Source organism: Toxotes jaculatrix, chromosome 19 (assembly GCF_017976425.1).
Source record: "Toxotes jaculatrix isolate fToxJac2 chromosome 19, fToxJac2.pri, whole genome shotgun sequence".
Lineage (NCBI taxonomy): Eukaryota > Metazoa > Chordata > Actinopteri > Toxotidae > Toxotes > Toxotes jaculatrix.
In genome coordinates, this window is record NC_054412.1 from 11,242,595 (window position 1) to 11,263,465 (window position 20,871).

Here is a 20,871-nt window from a genome sequence, read left to right on the forward strand (position 1 = left end):
CCGCCACGCGACTTGCTGATTAGTTAACTGCATGAATAAGCTGGAGCACAGGTGTTCCTAATGAAGTGTGCACACAATGCACAGAGAACCTGAGAACTATGGAGGTCAACAGGGGCCCACAGGTTCTTTTTCCCCCTCCTTGTGGGTAGATCTAGGATCTGCGTCAGTCTAGTTTTCATTTGGGAAAAACGCTTTGCAAATTTACTCCCTGATACTTAAATTCTAAACCCAATTAAACACTTTAATTGTACTCAAAACAGCGCTGATTGGTCCTATTCCCCATGTCCCGCCCCTGTGGTGCTACAACCAGCCCCTCCCCTCTCCTCTCTCTGCGGCTCACAACCAAGTCATACACACTGCACGCGGACAGGCGCGGCGGGGGGAAACAGCAACTTCACCTTGTCTCTCTAAAAGCCGACGCTGTCCACACAGGACGAGTAAGGTCAGACACAACCGCGGGGGGAGGATGAAGTAGTTAATTTAAAAAAAGAAAAGAAAAGAAAAGAAAGAAAGAAAGAAAAAACAGGTGTCATCCAGTCAGCTTTCATCCTGCTGTTCGAGCTCCAGTCCTGCGCTTCCCGTGATATGAAAACACTCAGCACGCGCCTGGTTCCGTCGCATTCACTCGCTGTCCACGAGCAGCCACGATGGTTAAATGTCCTGTTTAATGGTCGAGGTACGTAGACTGTGACTTTAAAGACGTATGTGCTGCGAGCCTCCTGAGCCATACACACACACACACATATACACATACAGGCTTGTAAACACAGAGCTGTTTTAGAACAGGCCCGGTAAGACCCAACGAAAAACCTGTGTTACATTCCTATAATGAACCCGTAAGGATGTCTTGAGTCTCATTAGAGAGTTTAATATGACCGCATTGAAGTCTGCGTTGTGAATGCTATGTGCTACGGCGTTTTTAATGTTCCTGTATGAGTGTGGTAGTATTCTCATAAGGGCTAACCTGTTTTGATTCTAGGTAGTGAGTTTATGGTGACCTTGGGGTCTAATGGTAAGGGAATAGCCTCTTTTTTTTTTTTTTTTTTTTTTTTTTTTTTTTTGGTGCGGACTTCCTTATGTATATAACATAAGCTGCAGTGTTAGCCACAGTAGGCTTTGTGTATTATTGCAATGTCCCACGTCAGTGTATTGACAGCTTTACAGCAGTCAACCTGCAGCCTGGACACTGCAGACCACATGTAGTCAAGGGGGCAGGTGTATGGCGGAGGGATCTATAATAGGCTACATTATAAGGCCGGTTTGGTCTTTGTGTTTAACTCAGTATAGACTGTCACATACTGTATACAGGCAGTATGTGTACATACTTATAACAAACATATGTTAGTTCTGAATGCTTAATGAGGCATCTTCACATACACAGTATGAAGAAGTTGATATTGTGAAAACTGTTGACTGTGAAAACAAGGCAGCTAATTATTAATATTATTTACAGTACATGTAACGTGACTATCCCGTGTAGACAAATTAGCATGTTTGAGCATGAGAGTTCACTCTTGAGTTTAGAATCAGTATGTTTTGTTAGGAAAATTTCAACTCAAGGTCCACTTTCTAGCCTTTTACAGAGCTTTCAAACAGAGTTTTCCTCTTGAGCTTGGAAATGGTATGACAAAAACAATTTAGGCTAACAACTACTTCTTTCCAGAGCTTTCTAGGACATTTTATGATTTTCCTTGGCAGATGGAGTTTCCTCGGTTGTCATGGAGATCACCCAGTTGCCATTACTTGTATACTCTGTACTGTCATCCACTATCTAATATTTTAAATAAGCCCTTAATGTGTGTTGATCGTTGGAGATCTTGCATCCCCATTTTTCCAACTTGTCTTGTTCTCCAATTTCTTCTCTGTCCTGTGTTATTACAATTATATGTAATTATATTTCTTGTCTAAAAAATTAATTGAGAATTTTTAAAAGGGGTGTATGTGCAACCTTATTTTAATCCCCTTCTATACATTTCTTGTCTTTTTGTGTTCAAATAATATACTAAGTATTATTTAATAGAATATACATATCACGGAATCTGTGCAACAGAAGTTGGCCATACACACATTGTGTTTGTCTTTTAATGTGTGATTAAAGTACAGAGCTGCAATTGATACTTGCACAGCAAAAGCCTTTGAAATCAAAATCTATTTTTTTCCAAACTCTTGTGAACATAGAGGAGACAGTGAGTGGACCTACTCAATCTAAACAGTCTGACTGCAGATGGCCCCACACAAACAGATACAGTATAGAGACATGACTGTAGAGTTGGCCAGATGAGGTGAATAATGATGCGAGCACAGAGTGACAGATCATGGAAAAAAACAAAAAAAGACGAGGACGTCCTGTAAACATGCGATAACCACGTGGGCTGGATGAGTGAGCAGTCGTTGCCTCTGGTTTGTCTCCATCCACCCGTTTCCTTCCCGCCAGTAAACAGCAGTGAGCTACTTTAGACGTAAATCCTCCTACTCAAGGTGCTTGTTTATGACTGTTTTTCTCCAGAGAAGTTCTAACAAATAGCTACGTAAAAACAGATAGCAGATGATTTGTTATGTGTTTGCCTGGTTTCTATCAAATGTGTACACGTGTGTGTCTTTGCTGTCATGTTTCTCTAAACCAACACTGCTTGGTGCACTCGGTCAACTCTAACTCTTGTCTATTATGCACACAGATGTCTAGTCATTATAACTATTATAGCCATTACTACCTATTATAAATAGATGACCTCAATTGGTAAAATGTACCAAGCTCAGTCTGCCTGAACTGCAGCACAGTACATTGGATTCTAATTAGGCTTCAGAACCGAGTTCATATCAGGGTACAGTGGCAGATTATCACTCAGCTGATGTATTTTATCAGTTTTAACTCATCAGTCAGAGATGGGAAAGGTAGTGTTGATACTGACTCAAAAGCAGGGCAGAGCTGTCGATGGAAAATATTTTACTGTTACCACTCACGTCATTTTCCAGGGGGTTGGAGTGACGCGACAGAAGTCTTGATCAGTCAGGATTCACAAATAGAGGCTTGACATTAATCAGATAGCCGATCTATGGAAAATTAATCAGCAGCTGTTTTCATAATCCATTAATATTTTCATCCATTTTCAAGCAAACATTTCTTGGTGCCAGCTTCTCAAATTTAAGGCTTTACTGCAGGTTTTTTTTTCTGAATATTTCACATATTAGTCACAGCTATTTTAATTATGGTTATTGTAGTCTTCACCAACTTTTCACCAACTTTCAGTGGTGTTGATGAATGTCTCACTATTAAAAGGCTGTTAGTGAGGTCAAGTTCTCATGGAAAGTGATACTGCGTTAATGTGATGAACAGTTCTGTGAACTGCATCTTTTCCAATATGTCTGTCTAATTTGTATTTTCTAAAAAAGAAAAAGATAAACATGTGACCTGAACTTGATACAAACACACGTTTTAATGGGAAATTTAAAAAACAAAGGATGACTTAAAGCCCCTGACCATGAGGACCAACCATGTGGAAGCATGTGATTAATGTGCAGATTGTTGCTAGTTTATGCCAGTTTGCTGCCTGACCCACTTTTCCAGTGTTGTTGGCTAACGTGCAGACATGTCGCTACCAGAACGGCAGATGCCGCTGTGGCCAAAACGCGCCTACTCTCTTATTCACTAAGACGATGAATACTCTTTGAACAGATGTCTGTAATCCAGTTCCAAATTCACGACTCAGTTTGGGATTTTATTATTAATTACAGACAGTGAGGATGTTACATTGACAAACGTGATACAAGATTCACCTCTTTTTACCTCTATACTCAGTCATTTAGTCTAAATCAGTATCCCATATTTTAACTAATTTAGATAAATAAAATATTAAGTTAAACCCTGCTGTAGATTTTGAGGGCTTGGAAAACAGTGCAGTGCTGGCAGGGTGGCACACCGGGTGCGAAAGAGGTCTGTGAGTGTGTGAAGCCTCGCAAAGAGGGTCACCGTGACTTTTGGCACAGTTTCTATTTATTAGCCAGGTTCATTGATGCTCTTTGATAGCAGTGTGTATTTTTGGGTGTTGTAACATTAATCTCCCGTATTTCTCTCTCTCTCTCTCTCTCTCTCTCTCTCGTCTCCTTCTCTCTGCCACAGAGGTGTGGAGCTGTCACATTTAAAAGGTCGGAGCAGAATGCCATACAAGTTCGCATGCTGGGTAAGAATGCTAACTGACCTGAATACCTCCGTGCCAAAAGGTTGTTAATATATGTTGTCAGCTGCAAATTGGTGGAGGAGAATGTTTCCAAATATTTGGGAGCTCGGCTTCAGGCTTTCACTAACCTTTGGCCCAGTGTAATCTCTGTGTCAAACAGAGAAGCATATTTCTGCTATCTGTGTATACTCTCTACACTGTCAAGTTGAATGACTTCTGTTCAATACAGTAAGTTTCACAACTCTGTAAAAGTCACAAATCCAACTTCTTCGCCTGCAAGTGTTCTCACAGTGTTGAGTTTTTTTCCTAGTTGTGTTTTTCGAAATTGTGCCTGAGCTGGAGACAGTGAAAAGTAGCACTTTATCATAACTACAGTCTCAGACCTTGAACTATAGCCAAAGCTGTTATTTTTCCACATTAATGTCAGAGTTGTTTTAAAACTTTAGTGGGGAAAAAAAAGCGAAAGTGTGAAGCAGCCTTTAACAAATGACAAAAAAAGGTGCACATACTTTCACATGCACAAACACAAACAAGCACAAATGTCGACACAAACACAAACACAAACACTTGGCAGTGTTTTCTTTAGATGGACCATTTCATTCACCAGCTGACCCACTTCTCAACAGTGACCTGCCAGAAAACGTGACCAGTGGCATCTTAAAAAGAATAAAAAATAAGAGTCGCTCACACACTCGCACACACACACACACACACACCACAGGGTGCAGAGACTGAGTGGTGCCTCAGTCGTACTGTATACCCTGTATGTGTGTGTGTCTGACAGGGAGCGAGGGGTCATTTGGAGCCAGCAGTCCACTGGCCGACTCCCAAAGTGTACTCATCAAGACTCCACTGACCTCGTCGACTCTCTGATATCTTTCTCTCTCTCGTTCTGTGACTATATCACTGTTTCTCTGCCACATGCCTAAGTTTCACATATTCACACAGTTACAATTTATACCCGTTTGTATGCTGCTACTGTTCTTTTGCAGATTAACTCACATGTTCTCATCTTTGTCACTTTACACAGACTTTAGTAATTTTATTTTCAAGCGCCAGCAATGAGAAACACTATCCCTCTTCATGTTGCCACTGTTGCACTCATTCATAGTGCAGATAAAGGCTGCTTTAGGTTTGTAAAGTCCGTCACAGCTTGAGATAAAAATCATACATTGCGTGGTGCTCAAAAATTTGAATCAGTTTGCTTTGTGATCCTGTCGCTGCCTGTCATTCTTTTAAAATGTGCCAGATTTTTACAATGAGTAGACGTCATGTTTCAGGAGAGACAAAATGTCGTGAATGAGAATTATGTTATGATCCAGTTCATCAGGTTTCAGTGCGGAGCCTCAGCTCACCTAAGGTTCACCTCAGTCTCCCAGTTCATTCACCTCCAGTTCTCTGGAGAGTTCACGGCGCTTTTGTCATCTACCATCTCATCTGGTGGGCGTAGCCCAGACGTAGCCCACAGTCATCTTAAGACATGTTCCTAAACCGAGGGAAGGAACCGAGGAAGAACTCGTCGACTGTCTCTGATCAGCAGGTCTGAAAACATCAGGTTCTCTCTGTTGATTATAGAATTTACTCGGAGGATACAAAGTAAGAGACTTTGCGTTGTTCCTCATGATGTCGCTGCACCCTATAAGAAAACATAATATTTCACACTGAATACCAACTGCTGATCAGAGTAACAACAAAAGCTGTAGTGTACATAGTCATGGTGCATGTTCACCCTGTTGTACATTATCTCACTGACTGCCTCTCACCGTTTCCCACAGCATGTATCTTTTATCTTAACACGCTTTCATAATTCCACGCATTTCACTCCTTGCGTCTGATATGTGACATTCAAGGCTATGTGTCTGCCTGTGCCTTTATGATTGTGTTTGTGTGTGTGTCTGTACTTTTGTCAGCATGTGACTGTTTCTCAAGGGAACACTTCAGTGGAAAAGTGTAGTAGTTGCAGCACTGCACCCCTCCATGTATACACACAGGTCTGTGTACATTCACTCAATTGCAGTATTATAATTAATGTCTGGTTTTCAGCAGCCACAGGAAAGCCTTCGGGTGTTTGTGACATTTGAGGATGACAGACAGAGAGTGGTTTCACCCCCAAAGGAATATTCAGTCAGTCAGTCATACAGTTCATCTGAGTTAAAACCGGCTCAGTTTAGGCTATTAAAATCATGGTATGAGACTCAGTAGCAGAGCACAAATAGAAGATAATACTAGTGTAAGTAAGGCACTGAACGTTAAAAGTGGTACAGAGTGGGAATCTGATTGGTTTAGATAAGTCCTGGATACAGTTAGTGTTCATACAGCGGTGCTTGCTTTAGTCATCACGATTTTAACCATTTCGCTGTTTTCCTCTGACATTTCTTTGAACGTTTTCCAAGAATTTAATGTTTCGAACAAATCCTGTTCTTCTGCTTCTGTCTTCAGAAATGACAGTTGTGTTTAAGCCCAAGGCCGGTTAGTCACCTGAGCAGGAGAATTCGGAACAAATAAATCAAAACTACCCCGCTCGAGTGTTTCTGTGCCAGCGAAGCCTCAATGAAGAGTGACTCACATTGTGCCGTGTACCTTGTTTTACCTTCAAGCAGAACAAGTTCATTATTTTGTTCTCCCGCAGTGTGAGCTTGTGTTCTCAAAGGTTAAACAAACAATGTGCACAATTAGTACAGAAACGATTAGACAGTTAAATGATTAGCTGATCTATTTATATAATAACATTTATGTAATTCCTAAAAAAAAAAAAAAAAAAGACCTCACCTGGGGCTCTTGGGAAATTTAGATTGGCAGCCTTCTTTATTTTTATTATTTACTGACGTTTTATAGACCAAACAATTAGTTGATGATTTGGGGGAAAAAAAACCCATAATCTGCTTTTAAACATAATTTTAAAAAAACAGACTTTATGTTGGATACTAATATTGCTATATTTTATAGAAATTAAAGTGTTTTTGTGTGTGTTCACCTCGCATAGCTGTGGTCCCACTGACCTGACAGTGAGACAGGGGATGTGTCTGTGAACCCAGAGCCCTATGAACGGTCACACGAATCCTATTGGTCTGTCGCTGGGGTCGCAGCGTATAGGCAGAGTGAGGGAGCGTGCTGGTGAGCTCAGAGTGGAGAGAGGAGGGGCTTTTAGACTCCACAACAACGCTGGCGCGAGTGAGGCTGTAGAGGGGAGAGAGAATGCGGCAGAAGGAGGGAGCAGACCGTCAGTGGCCGACTCTGGGAGACAGGGACTCTCTTCTCCATGTTCTGGCTTTTCCCCAATTTGCATTTTTTGTTTCATCTTTTTTATCACTGTGCACTCCTTTTGCTCTCAATCTTTCAATCCCTCTCCTCTTCCTACCGCTGATTTTGTCTCTCTCTGCAGCCTTTATTCCTCTGTCCTACATCCAGACCTGCTACTTTCTCAATCTGTCCTCCTCTGTCTCACCCATGGCTACCTGACAGTGAGCTTCTACTTCTGTCGTCTCTTCCTCTCCTGGTTTCTTTGTCCCATCATCCCTCTTTCTCTCCTCTTCCTCCTTTTCCCTCCCCTCTTTACTTTGATCTTTGCTTTCCTTGCACTTGTCCACCATCTATCTCTCTTTGTGTTCTGTGAGGATGCCAGTGTTAGAGGAGCTCTGGGGCCCCGATCTTAGAATGCGGGACTCTAGTCTTGGTGTCGGGGTCGACGTTGGGGTCTGTCCAGATGAGGGTTCGCGCTCGCCGGTGTGGGGTCCTCTCAGGACTCCTCCAGTTACCTGCGGGGGCCTGTCTCTGGCCCTGGAACTTCCGGCTCTCATACGGCAGCTCAGGGCAGCCTGGAGGGCACGAAGGGGGGGCCCTCGGGGGTCAGAGAGAAGCGAGGCAAGCACTTGGGTGGAAGCAGAGAAGGAGGAGGTAGAGGAGGTGAAGCAGGACACAGAGGACAGTACACATCTGGAAGGTAACTTCCACATAATACATGTTACAAGTACAGTAAAGCTTATGGGAGTCAGATTTCTGATAAATGTTTAATGTCTCATGCGTCTCATGTCTGTTTTAGTTTGACCCAGCAGCTGTGTAACCTACATGAAAATAGTGTGACTTTGCATTGGGCTTTTTGGGAACATTCCTTCATTATCATCACTATCTTGTTTTTATGTGTCCATTTTTGCATTTGAATATTCGACTTTTTGACTCTGTGACAAGTGCATGTTGGGTGCATGTGTGTGGGTGTTTGCGTGTGACAGATTATCTCTGACAAGCGCGCCTCTGGCCGTATGTTTACGGGCGTGTGTGTCCGTAAATGGCGTGGGTCGAGACGCGGCTCGGAGCAGTTCAGACAGCCCGGGCAGAGTGGATGGTGAAGTGAGGGATTTGGTCTGTAAAGCCCAGAGTGTCCGTTAAATAAAGCTGTGTAACCATCTGCTGAGCTGCAGCTGTACTGATGTGACGCCATCAGTCGAGCCTCTGTCCGTCTGTTGGGAGCATAACACTCATGACGCAAAGTGACATTGTTTACAGTTTGGTATGAATTTACTTTAGTGCAGATTTGACAATAAACCAATGCTTAATGTCAACAGTAATGGCAGGAAATAAGGTCATTTTATATTTAACAGTTATGGTAATGAGTGACATTGCATTACAACAGTGACTGCATTGATATTTAACAGTATGTTGACTATGGAAACACATGTAATGCTGACTTTATTGAGTGGTGTTTTTGGCCTGATCTTAGGTTTTCTGACTCATATATTGATAGGATTTTTCTGTTAATGTCAGATCTAATTGTCAGATGTTTATTGTTAATGTTGATCGCATTACCGTTTAATGTTATGAGTATGATGCAGTGAAAGACTTGACTTAGATATTAGCGTAACCAGCTGATCAAAAAATGGAAAAAGTGCATAATGTGCTGTGAAGAGTTAAGGTGAAGAGATGATTCACACTGTGGGGAATTACCTGTGCGCAAGTTCTGACTCATAAGGTGGAAAATGGACAGATGTGTGCTGCTCACTGCCTGTGACTTTTCCTTTGAATCGTGATGAACCCATTCATTTGATTACTCCTTACAGAGTGTGAAAGTCTGCGCAATATTTGATTTCACCATATGCAACATGTGTGGAGACACTGTGAGATACCTTGTCTGTGGTGATAGTGAGTCATTCTGACATTGAACGAATTGTAGACTGAAAAAAAAAACAAAAAAACAATGAAAGTGGGTTTACCATGTTCAGGGAGATTTCGGCAGAAAAAGTACAACTGACAGTGTTTTAGAATTCAGCATTTTACCGAAGGCTCAGGCTGTGATCTTTTTAATGCCTAAAGTGTAATTAATAATTGCCAAATTTTCCTTTCTTGACATTAGGATTTTGGACATAACACAGCAGTGGAGTTGGGGGTTGGCTGTGCTGCAGATGAAGAATAATTCACCTACGGGCTGGCAACTATGTTGATTTATTGATTTACTAAAACCATTTTTGAATCCAAAATTTCAAAAATTCGCAGGTTCTGTCTTTCTGTGTTATTACACACAATATGTTTGGAATGTGGTTCTGCTGATTGGACAAAAAAACATTTGAATGTGTCAACATGGGTCTTAAGAATGTTTACCTATTTTCTGGTATTTTTTGGCAACTAAATAGTTTATCAATTAATAGAGAAAATAACTAGCTAGATTATAGACATTTCCCTTTGAGCACTGGTGTTTTTTCTGCCTGTTGGTGATTAGATAAAAATATAGCAAAAAATAAACCAGTAAAATATATCTTTGGAGTTGAGCTTAGCACATCTAAAACGTGGATTTTTAGAGAGTCTGTGAACAAAGCATCTAAGACCTTTCTTACGCATGTCATGTTTTTGCTCGTCACTGGCAGATCAGAAGGATGACAAATCATTTTCAGTGCAAACACAAAGAAAGAGAACCTGTTAGCTCCGCCACTGAGTTAACTGTATCTGGATGCAGATGCACCGCATGTATCTATGCATCCAGATAAAGCAGCAGCAGCTGCAGGCAGCAGGAAACATCATCTGTCACTGTGTGTTTTAAAATGTATTTGTATTCGGGTCTGACTGTCTCTTTCTGAGAAGGAAAACAGCCCCAAAGCACAATTTGTGCCGTGAACACCCACAGATTCAGTGAAGCCAAGTGAACATATTCCTATCAGAGCCCTGTGTGTCTGTGTGTGTCTGTGAGTGTGTGTGCGAGCTGTATGCCAAGTGTCCGATCTTGTTTTTGCTTTTGGAATCAGGGATTTAGCCTCATTTGCAAGTGTTTTTATGTGTGTGTGCGTGTGTGTATGTGTGCGTGCCATGAGTGTTCACACAGAAGTCCATGACGCGGCGCGTGTACGCATTGCCGCGTCTTTACACAAGCACCCTTTCCGACTGATTCACGTTTTCATCCTAAATGACCCACTTCTGCTTAGCGTGGAGACAATGACCTATTTACCACACGGAGAGTTAAAAGAAGAGAAAGGGAAAGAGGAGAGGGGCGGGGGTGGGGGGGGGGGGGTGGCGAGACGAAAGGATGGATCAGATGGTGAGAGGCGGTGTTGTTGTTGCACAGGAAGGAATGAAGGATGATAGGAAAGTGGAGGGGGTAGAGAGAGAGTGGAGGATGTGGAGACATGATCCAGAAGTAGAGGAGGAATGAAAGGTGGACTGATACATAAAATAGTATGGAGAGATAGCTAGAGCGAAGGACGGGTGGTGTGTGCGTGTTAGAAGGGGGTGATCTGAGTGTTACTGCGGTGGTTTTTCCAGATGATGTATTTCCTCCCCTTCTTCCCCGCCAGCACACAGGATAAAAAAGCAAAGAGGCTTTCCCCCATTTTCTCCTTTTCTTGCTCAAACTAGGCCAGCAGGACTCTTCTGCCTCGCTTTAACAGGCTGACTCACTTCCCCCAAGTGGTTTATATTTATTTGTTGGACTATAACACAAGCATAAATAGGGAATGATGCCACTTTTCCACCATATGTTTTATGTATAGCCGCCTTGCTTACACAGCGGACACATGCTTTTACCAAACCCACAACACCTGCCTGCAAACTCTGCCTCTTTGGCAGCCCGTACTCGCAAGGCAAGATCTGGCAACCCGAGGGAGTTACCACAGTGACTCCAACCCCATTAACAGGTAGTTTGGCTGCTCTTGTTAGTGGGAGTCACAGAGGTGATGTGAATTGGCAACCTCTGGGACATAGTACGCTCCAGTTCCTCTCATCTGATCTGTAAATTATTCAGCATTCCCATAGTTTTTAGTTTATTCAAGTGTAAATTTCTTGTGTGTGCATGTGTGCTGTGACTTAAAGCCTGCTTTTGTTGTGCCTTGTTGTCACAGGCCTCTGGGTGTGTGGATTGCGCATTTTAAACAGAGGCAGTATTCAGTGTTTAGGGATCTGTTGTGCTCTTGCTGTTGTGTTGATAGGTGCTCACACAGCAAGGATTAAAACCCAGAAGGTTACTTGTGAGACTGCAGACAGTTCCCGTGGAAAGAATTTCAGTAGATAAAAACTCTTGATATCCTTTTAGGAGAAAATGTGCTGTCAGCTAGTCAGAAATACATGGGCATTTCAAAGATGTGAGAAATAAACATTTCCTTTTCTTTGTAAGGAAATGTTTGTCAGGGGTTTAAATAGTGAAAGTCATGTTTTGGAATCAAACTCTTCAAACAGAAACTCTTTGTAACTACTGCTACTGTTTGGTCTTTTGTTACGACACACAGGTTATGAACCACCTCTGATGGAAAATGAATCATATCAAACAATCAGCGTTTGTGTGACTCTACAGTGAAAACAAGAATAATTTTCGCATGAACAGAACATATGCTGTCGAAGTAGCACCAGTCAGAGCTGCAACCATAACAGCTGCACCATGGCATGAAATCCATTCTCTTCGGGCAAACTCGGACCAGATGCACGATGTCCTGGTGATTCAGCGAAGTCAAAGATCCTGTTGTTTCATGGACATTGATTTAAAGACGACTCTAAATCTGCTTTTATGAGGCTGATTATGTTGAACATCTATGTACGACACCAGGGGGAACACTTCGCTCTGCTGTCCTCCCGTCACCCCGCCGGCTGCCCAACTTATCCCACCCTTTCCTTATCCTCCCCTTGTTCTTTCTCTCTCATTTAGCTGATGGCAGACTGAGCACTGGTCATGCTGGTGTGTTGCTGGCGGAGAGACGAGGCTCCTACCCGCTGATTGACCTGCACATCCTGAAAAGTAAGCCTACAACACAGTACACATTAATTGACCATGTCAGTCCAGTAACACAACTCCCATCTATTCATTATAGTAAAATTTATGATATTATTTTCCAGGAATTCCACTCAGAATTACAGGAATGTTTCTGTCTGGTTATTCAGTGATACACAAAGCATGATAATTTTTTGCCACTGCCCATACCACAATAATAAGTATATTAAATGTGATGCTCTCATAAAGGTACTTCAGTTGTACGAGGATGATACAGTAAATGAAACTCTTGAGTACACATTTCTCGGTTCACTCTCCTTTCTTCAAAATGAGACAGAGGCTTTGTCCCAGTACCTACGCATGCAGTGTTTGCACTTAGTCACATACTACTAGTGTGATGAGTTTCTTGGAAATGACAGCAGATACCCTTTAAGACTGTAAATGTGTGGAGGGTTTTCAGAGAACATTAGGGTAACACGTGGTTAATGAGGTCATCCCACCGCTTATATAAACAGATGGATATGTGTCGCTCCAGCTCTGATTCTTCTTTGATGAGGTTGTCACATTGAGTGGTTTTGTACATAAATTAAGAAAAATAAGATGATATTATTATTATTTTTATTTTTTTTTTTTTTTAATTAAACTCACTCAAAATAAAAGAAGGAAGCTCATATGATATGTACTCATAAAATATTCATAATATTTCTGGCATATTTAATCATTTGAGCAGGTGTAGACAATCAGCATTTGATTGTGTTAAGGCTGAATCCAAGAGGTCAGGAACTTCAAACTTCTTTGTGCTTGTTAATTATTGCCAGTGGTAGACCGTGATGAATTATGGGATACACTCGTCTCTGAATACAGCTCAGAGACAGAATCAGGGTAATTGTGCATTAAATGTGGGTTAAGTGGACTGTGTGTTTTTCAAAAGTGGGCCACACAGTTGTCTACTTCACTGAGGGAGCACGGACTTTCACTTGATTACTCGAGACCAAAACTCTTGGTGCTGGTGGCAAAGCCGCATACAATTCACAAAAACTTTTAACTGCATTTATCAGATGTGTCTCTGTCACTACTGCAGCACTGTGGATAACATTTGTCAGGTGCTGTGTGCGTTTGGTGTGTTAAAATGAATTTTTGTCTTTGTAATTTCAGCCAATGTCCAGCAGGGGGAGGTAGAGACTGGCACCAGGAGAAAGGTGAAGCGTCTGCTGAGCTTCCAGAGGTACTGCCACGCCTCCAGGCTGCTGAGGGGGTTGGTGCCCCACACCCCCGGGTCGCTGCACTTGCTAGACGACGACTACCTTGGACAGGCAGGGGTAAGGACACACACTCACGTCCACGTCCAGACAGAGGGGCAGAGAGACTGGTATCCCCAGCTCTCTGGGTCACGCATACACTACATGTGAATCACAGACTGATTGTGACACTTTGTCTTTTTGTTACAGCACATGCTATCAAAAGTAGGCACATGGAACTTTGACATTTTCCTCTTCGACCGTCTTACAAATGGTAAGATGACTTATCAAGGTTATTCATTTTCTTAATTTTTGTGAAATAAAATCATGTTACTTGCTGTATGTTGCCATTAGATGTCGTTGTTTTCTTTACCTTGTTGTTACTACTGTATTTTAATATGCAACTTATATAATATTATAATAATTTTTTTCACTGTCACATTCTATTAAAACTATATGCTATAAAATTAAATTTTTGTTGTTGACTTAAACTACTTTATCGTAGTGTCTTTTCACCTATGAGTTTGTGTGTGTGTGCTGTAGGTAACAGCTTGGTGACTCTGATGTGCCATCTCTTCAATGTCTACGGCCTCATTCATCACTTCCAGCTGGACATGGTCAAACTGCACAGGTTTCTGGGTAAGCTGCAGGAAAGTGGCAGTGATTCCACCCTTCACCCCCCCGTCCTGTTTAGTTCTCAAGCTAAAACAGATGTAAAAGTACATCCCAATATTGTTGGCTACTAACTTAAGAAATTCGATAAAACTTTTTAGGCTAAAAGAATGATGGCTTATTCACATTTACATGAAAAAAAGGGAAAGCATTTGCTGTGGAAAAGGTTCACCCGCCGGCTGTTTTGGCAGAGCAGAACGCTCTTGAAAGCTGAGCAGGGTTTAATGTTTCAGGAAAGCCCAGACTGACGTCAACTGCTTTTTTTCTGTTAGTCAGAAAGTCATCACAAAGGGGACACTGGGTTTATTTTCCCCACAGTAACAACAAATATGGATAAAGTAACTCTGGGGATATTGTGTTCGTAAGTGAATATTAATCCGGTGTCCATAGCATGCTAAGAGGGGCTATCAGATACAGCAGAGCATCAATGACCTGTGTGTTGTTATGGAATGTCACTGGACAGTGGAAACTGGGAGCTGATACTGTTGTATTGCTCAAAACACAAACTTTGTTTTCCGTTGTTGCGGTTGACCTCATAATTATCAGTTGAGTATAAATACTCATGTTACATTACCACCTAGAGGTGTTGTGACTTCAGTTTCTCCCTGTGCCATACATCTATCACATGGAAAACGCTTTAATCTCGGCAACCTCTGGTACTCTCAGCTTTCCTACTGTATTGTGTCAAGTTATTTGTTTAGGGGGTTGCTGCAGCTGTTGGTGAACATATGCAGTTTTTTTCTAAATTCTGCATTTACTTGCATAATTAGATCAGAACATCTTGATGAATTAACTGGATTATACTGATCTGATAATCAAATTAAGGCCTTTTACGTGACAGTTTCAGCATTTTGCCTGAATTGCATTACTATCAGATTAAAATGTGAAAGGTTAAATAGTTTAATCGCGTTTGGGCTGTCCCGTCAGGCATGGTGCAAGAGGACTACCACTCCCAGAATCCCTATCACAATGCTGTTCATGCGGCGGATGTCACTCAAGCCATGTACTGCTACCTGAAGGAGCCCAAGGTAATGAATAATACGGTATTCACAGCACACACACCCTTTCTGATTCACTCTCTGTCTCTCCCTCTCACACACACACACACAACTGCAGCGATTCACTTCTCCTTGACATATTCTATTAGCTTCGCTCCCTGAGGGATAATTCCTGCTCACTTAGACTCTGCAACACATCCATCCACAGCCTGGAGAAATCCCCGAAGCCCTCTGACCAGATTAAGTGCCTCTGTCTTGTTCCCTTTTTGCAGTAATTGTTTTGTGTCCTTTGTGATGCACATATTTTGTTAAAAGCACTCACGCTGGTGTGCTTTAGGTAACTGGTACACACTCATATAAGATGACAAGCAATCACTATACCATTTTGCCCTTTAGTGACCATTAAGCTCTCATCTCCACACTGTGACTCACACCTAGACCTGTTATGAGCTAAAATCCATAACTGTGAGTGAGCACTTCAGGTTTGAGTGCAAGACATGAGATAATTTAAACTCTGAGGTAAATTTATTTCTAGAATCATCTAAAATGTGTCTTTTATTTTACTTTAATTATGTTGCCGCTTTTTTCCAATATGCAGAGTAGCCTGAGTTTCCTGTTCTTAGCTGACAGGGTTATATCTGCTTTTTCTATTCTACTTCTCACCAGATGTCCTCTACATCTCTTACATTACATAACCATCATCAAAAAAGTCTGCTTAGCAATCAGGTTTAATCTGAAATCAGTGCATGAGTCTATGGACCATTCCTGTGTTGTAGCTAGCAGAGCAGCTGAGCCCCCTGGACGTGTTCCTGGGTCTGATGGCAGCAGCTGCCCACGATGTGGACCATCCTGGAGTCAACCAGCCCTTCCTCATCAAGACCAGACACCACCTGGCATCACTCTACCAGGTACACACCAGGAGCGGTGCTGTATGTAAATGTGTGTTTCAACACTTGTGATAGGTTTAGTGTCAAAGCTGCAATGGGGTCTATTTGGAGAAGTTTTTTTTTTTTTTTTTAAATCTTACTCGTCCTGAACAGAACACATCTGTGCTGGAGAGTCACCACTGGAGATCCACTGTAGGCATGCTGCGAGAGTCAGGACTGCTGTCCCACTTGCCTGCTGACATGTCGTAAGAAAACACACATACACAGAAACATAAAGAAATATATTACAAGGATACCTCACACCTTTGGTCATTAAGGGGCTGGAACCAAGATCCAGATATTCAAAAACCCAATTTACACACACTCATAATTTATAACCACACACATAAAAATCAAATAATCATGATGTGTTTAGTATCATAATCTCCTTTCACCTACCAGCCTACTTAGCGATGTCAGAGGTCAGGGTCAGTTAGCATGTGCTTTTCCTGTTTTTGGCTCAGTGTGTCCACCCTCCCACTCTATAGGCAAGACATAGAGCAGCAGCTGGGCTCTCTCATCCTGGCTACAGACATCAGCCGGCAGAACGAGTTCCTGCTGACCTTCAGAGAACACCTGGGCAACCAGGACCTGGACCTTCAACTGGCTTCACATAGGCACTTTATGCTGCAGGTATCCTGGACGCCCACCCAACAATGATGATATATCCAAGCATGTTTCACAGAATTTATAATCATAATGTATACTTAATCACATAACTTGCATTTAAACAGTAAACCAAAGTGTGTGAGACTCTCTCTGCCCTCAGATTGCTCTGAAGTGTGCAGACATCTGTAACCCGTGTCGGATTTGGGAGCTTAGCAAACAGTGGAGTGAGAGGGTGTGTGAGGAATTCTACAGGCAGGGTGAGTAAAGTGTCTTCTCTCAATTCAAGGAAAAAATATAAATTAGGGAAAAAAAGTCATAACATTTAGTGTAACTTTAATTGAAGTCCAGTATGAATTCTTCCTCTTCTTCTTCTATATTTCTTTTCTCTGTCTCTTCTTTGCTTTTACATGTTTTTCCAGCAAGTGTTTTATTTTTATCTATATTTTTATTTATTATCAGGTGACCTGGAGAGAAAGTTTGACTTAGAGATCAGTCCTCTGTGTAACCAGCTGGCTGACTCTGTCCCAGTCATCCAGATAGGTGAGTACAAAAGACACACACATATACACCAAGAACATTATATTATCATGTGTCCTTGACGGAAGATGTGCCTCAACTCAGTGAGTGATGGCAAGGGGTTGTATGTAGTCTCAGAGTCAGCAGTGCTCACTCTCCCTGACTTTACTGTGTGTCCCAGGTTTTATCTCCCACATTGTGGAGCCTCTGTTTGAGGCGTGGCACCGCTTCACCGAGCCCAGCCTGCTCAGCCAGACCATGATGGATCACCTGCACAAGAACAAGGCCCGCTGGATCCGCCAACGATACGCACACACACCTTTTGACACGCATGCACACTCCCACGCTGACGAGCCCGAGCCTGAGGGAGGAGGCGGAGAGGGAGAAAGCATCCCTTAATCTTTCCCTCGTTTCTCGGGGTGTTTCATCTTCCTTTGTAAATGGAGAAGAGGAGTGCTTATCAACCTCCTCGTTTGTCCTCCAGCATATTTTCCTCCCACTCCTGGGAGTTCACAGGCTCTGACAGTGGGAGTGCAGGCTGAGAGTCTGACTTGGATTAATGAGAAATGGCTCCCTCTTTTGGAGGGAGAAGAGAAGGACTGTAGCACTGCGGGGGGAAAAAAAAAAGATGGAGACAGATCCATGGTAGAGGAGATGGATGGATAATCTTAGTAAATAAATGCCAATTTGACAAAGTCATGCCTTGCTCTTTAACCCTGTGATATCTGCTTTAAAGTTTCTGAGAAGCAGGAGTAGATATGGAAGGGTTATGGCTAATGGCAGAAGAGGGATCAGCAAAGACAAATATTAATGTGTTTGCACAATGCTGCTAGAACAATGAGGAAAAGCCAAAATTATATACAATTCTAACAAGTCAGCTGGACTGTTCTGGCAAAGATGTTATAAAATATATGAAAAAATAAGAGGAATATATGAATATATAAAACTATACTATGCTTTTTAAACTTTTAGACAATACATATTAAGCTCTTTTCACTTTTTCTCTTTTTTGTACAGCTTGCACTTCTATTGGATGCTCTTTCATACAAGTGTCTCACTTGTCTACTTTTCACTGAAATTTGTTTTAACTCAAGCACTAACTTGGTATGTCAAGGTATTGTAAACTGTAACATGTATTCTGTTTTAACTGTGTAACCTGTAAGACTGACTTGTACAATTAATGAAGCAGCTTCAGCTGGTGTTGCTGAGCCGCTTGAACTGTTATCAGCCGTCAGCCAGATGTTTTCAGACTTGAGCTGACTCACCGACGTGGAGAACACAAACAAGAGCCATTATTGTTTTTGGTTTGTTTTGTTTTTTTTTCTTTTCATGTAGTGTTATAAACAGTATAATCTGTATATACTGTGATGTACGACCTCAGCACTTCACATGCCAAAATCTCAGCAATGTGTTAACCTTCTTACTGGGTACAGATACTGGGAAACATAACTCTCCTTACACTGGTGTTACCTTTCTTACAACTTAATGGGTGCATTTATTTATCTGATAACCTCACTTTACAAGCTCATATACAACAAAGCCTTAACAGCAACTTGGTCTGTCTGTGAAACACATTTTGTAATGGTGTTTTACCATTTTCTGGACAAGCTTTCGTACACACTCAAATTGTTGTTGCCTGTTTTTATTCTGCCATACCAGCATACTGAAACACACACACACACACACACACACAGACACACACACACACACATGGACGCACAGAGTACTGTAGCAGTTTGTTTCCTGTTTGATCTCTCAACCAGTATTAGGGTCAGATTGGGCCGTACACTCAGTGAACATTGCCAAGGTGCCAATGTACAGTTCTGGTACATTGACTCACTGCTCTGTTACCTCTCTAAGGATTTTATATTGCTTTCTTTTTACACTTGCTGCAGGCACTGTGTGCACTGTATCTTATAAACAGACTTGGGCCAATTAGTAACTACAGATACCTATAATTCTATTATCTAATTTATTATATCCTGCAGTAAGTATCTAGTCAATTAAGATGTTTGTCACCATTGTTTATCATTAAAAAAAATATGTATAATTCATTGTCTACAATGGCACTTATATATATAAAATCTCATTGGTGAAACTGATCCATATGTAGCTGATGTAATTTAAAGCATATATTTATACTAGTATTTGTAAATACTAGTTGGGCCAAGTGGAAGATGTACTGATATAAAACAGTACTTTTTTTTTTTTTGCCACTCTGCTCTGAATATGTATAGATAAGGTTGTCACATTTTAGATTCACGTCCGGCATGGTCGAGGCTGCGTACACACAGTGCTAACAGAGGCCCAGGCCCCACGTCTTCCCTGAACCATAATAGAAGAATAACCTGAGCTTTATGAATCTAACAACCCAGCCAACCCACAATATGTTCTACATGCGGTGTATTCTATAACATTATCGCAGTTCAAAAATGGAAAAGCTACGCTCATAAAAAGTTTAAAACCAGTGACATGATAATGAATTTCTGTGAGTTTTTAAAAACATTACACTAACTAAGCCTTTTCTATTAGGCGCAGTGCAATAAAGTTAAGTCACTGGCCAAGTTGTTTGAAAGTGGCCGTATTCATATCTATCTATAGCTCTGGTTATTTATAAATTATTCCTTTGTCCTCACTATAGCACTCTGTTGGCTTTGCTGAAACTCCCAACTATATGTGAGCCACTTACATGTCTGAAGTGCACACTGTTGTCAGTGTTTTTGATGTCTCTACTTTCTTAGACTATCTTTGAAAAGCCTGACACTGTTGACGGATTCTAAGCTACAGACTTGCCTCTTCGATTGACCGTAGTTACCGAGAAAGCTTTCTGAGGAATTGAGTCTTGTTCGGATTTTATTTTTTATTTTTGAAGACCTTCCTCCGAGTTCAGCCTTTGGAGTCAAGAGCAAACTTGTTTTTAATTGTAAACGTAGAACATTGAAACGTTACTTAACGCTACCTAAAACTGCAGTATTTTATTCTTTCTAACTGACATGTTACTGCCGTAGTGTAGACGTAGTCAGGATAGCGGGCCTCAGGCTGCCTTGTATTTGAATACCTCTCAGAATCAGCACTGATACAGGGTCACTGAGCCATACTGGTTTTACTAACAAGTACAAATATGTACTGTATGTCTTTAATAAAAGTTTTTATACCAGAGTGATTATTATATCAGATTCAGCATAAGTATCATCTTATTATAAAGAAGTTATTCTCATAAAATCAGTGAATTGACTGTGATGGTCAAAAGAGATTCAATCACAACCAACTGGTATTTACATATATATATATATATATATATATATATACACACATACGATACAGTAGTTTCCATTGTAAGATTTAGACACAGAATTTATCAGATATACCAACTTGTCTGTAAACTATGAACATTTTTATGCATATTCACTGAGGCAGAGGTATGTTCTCCCATTTTTTTGCCCCCTTAAAGGGTCATCAATGTTCAAAAATAATCACTGACTTCAACAAACTAATCCTGTGGTGCAGTTCCACCTCAGATTCAACCGTGCTGTCCAATAATAGATTCCCATTGTCACACTT

At 41.4% G+C, this 20,871-nt stretch overlaps 1 protein-coding gene across 2 annotated transcripts; it reads left to right on the forward strand.

Annotated features, from left to right (window-relative positions):
- Positions 1 to 352: 352 nt before the first annotated feature.
- Positions 353 to 20,469, forward strand: LOC121199890 (cAMP-specific 3',5'-cyclic phosphodiesterase 7B-like). 2 transcript variants are annotated; one of them, XM_041064873.1, is made up of 13 exons: positions 353 to 676; positions 4,118 to 4,178; positions 12,289 to 12,378; positions 13,507 to 13,670; positions 13,800 to 13,863; positions 14,133 to 14,228; positions 15,189 to 15,289; positions 16,036 to 16,167; positions 16,300 to 16,391; positions 16,674 to 16,818; positions 16,955 to 17,051; positions 17,254 to 17,334; positions 17,492 to 20,469. In XM_041064873.1, the coding sequence occupies exons 1-13, from the start codon at positions 656 to 658 to the stop codon at positions 17,707 to 17,709; spliced, it is 1,362 nt and encodes a 453-aa protein (XP_040920807.1). In that variant the 5' UTR covers positions 353 to 655; the 3' UTR covers positions 17,710 to 20,469. The 2 variants fall into 2 exon arrangements, with proteins under 2 accessions (XP_040920807.1, XP_040920808.1); XM_041064874.1 differs by lacking the exons at positions 353 to 676; positions 4,118 to 4,178 and adding an exon at positions 7,791 to 8,115.
- Positions 20,470 to 20,871: the final 402 nt, after the last annotated feature.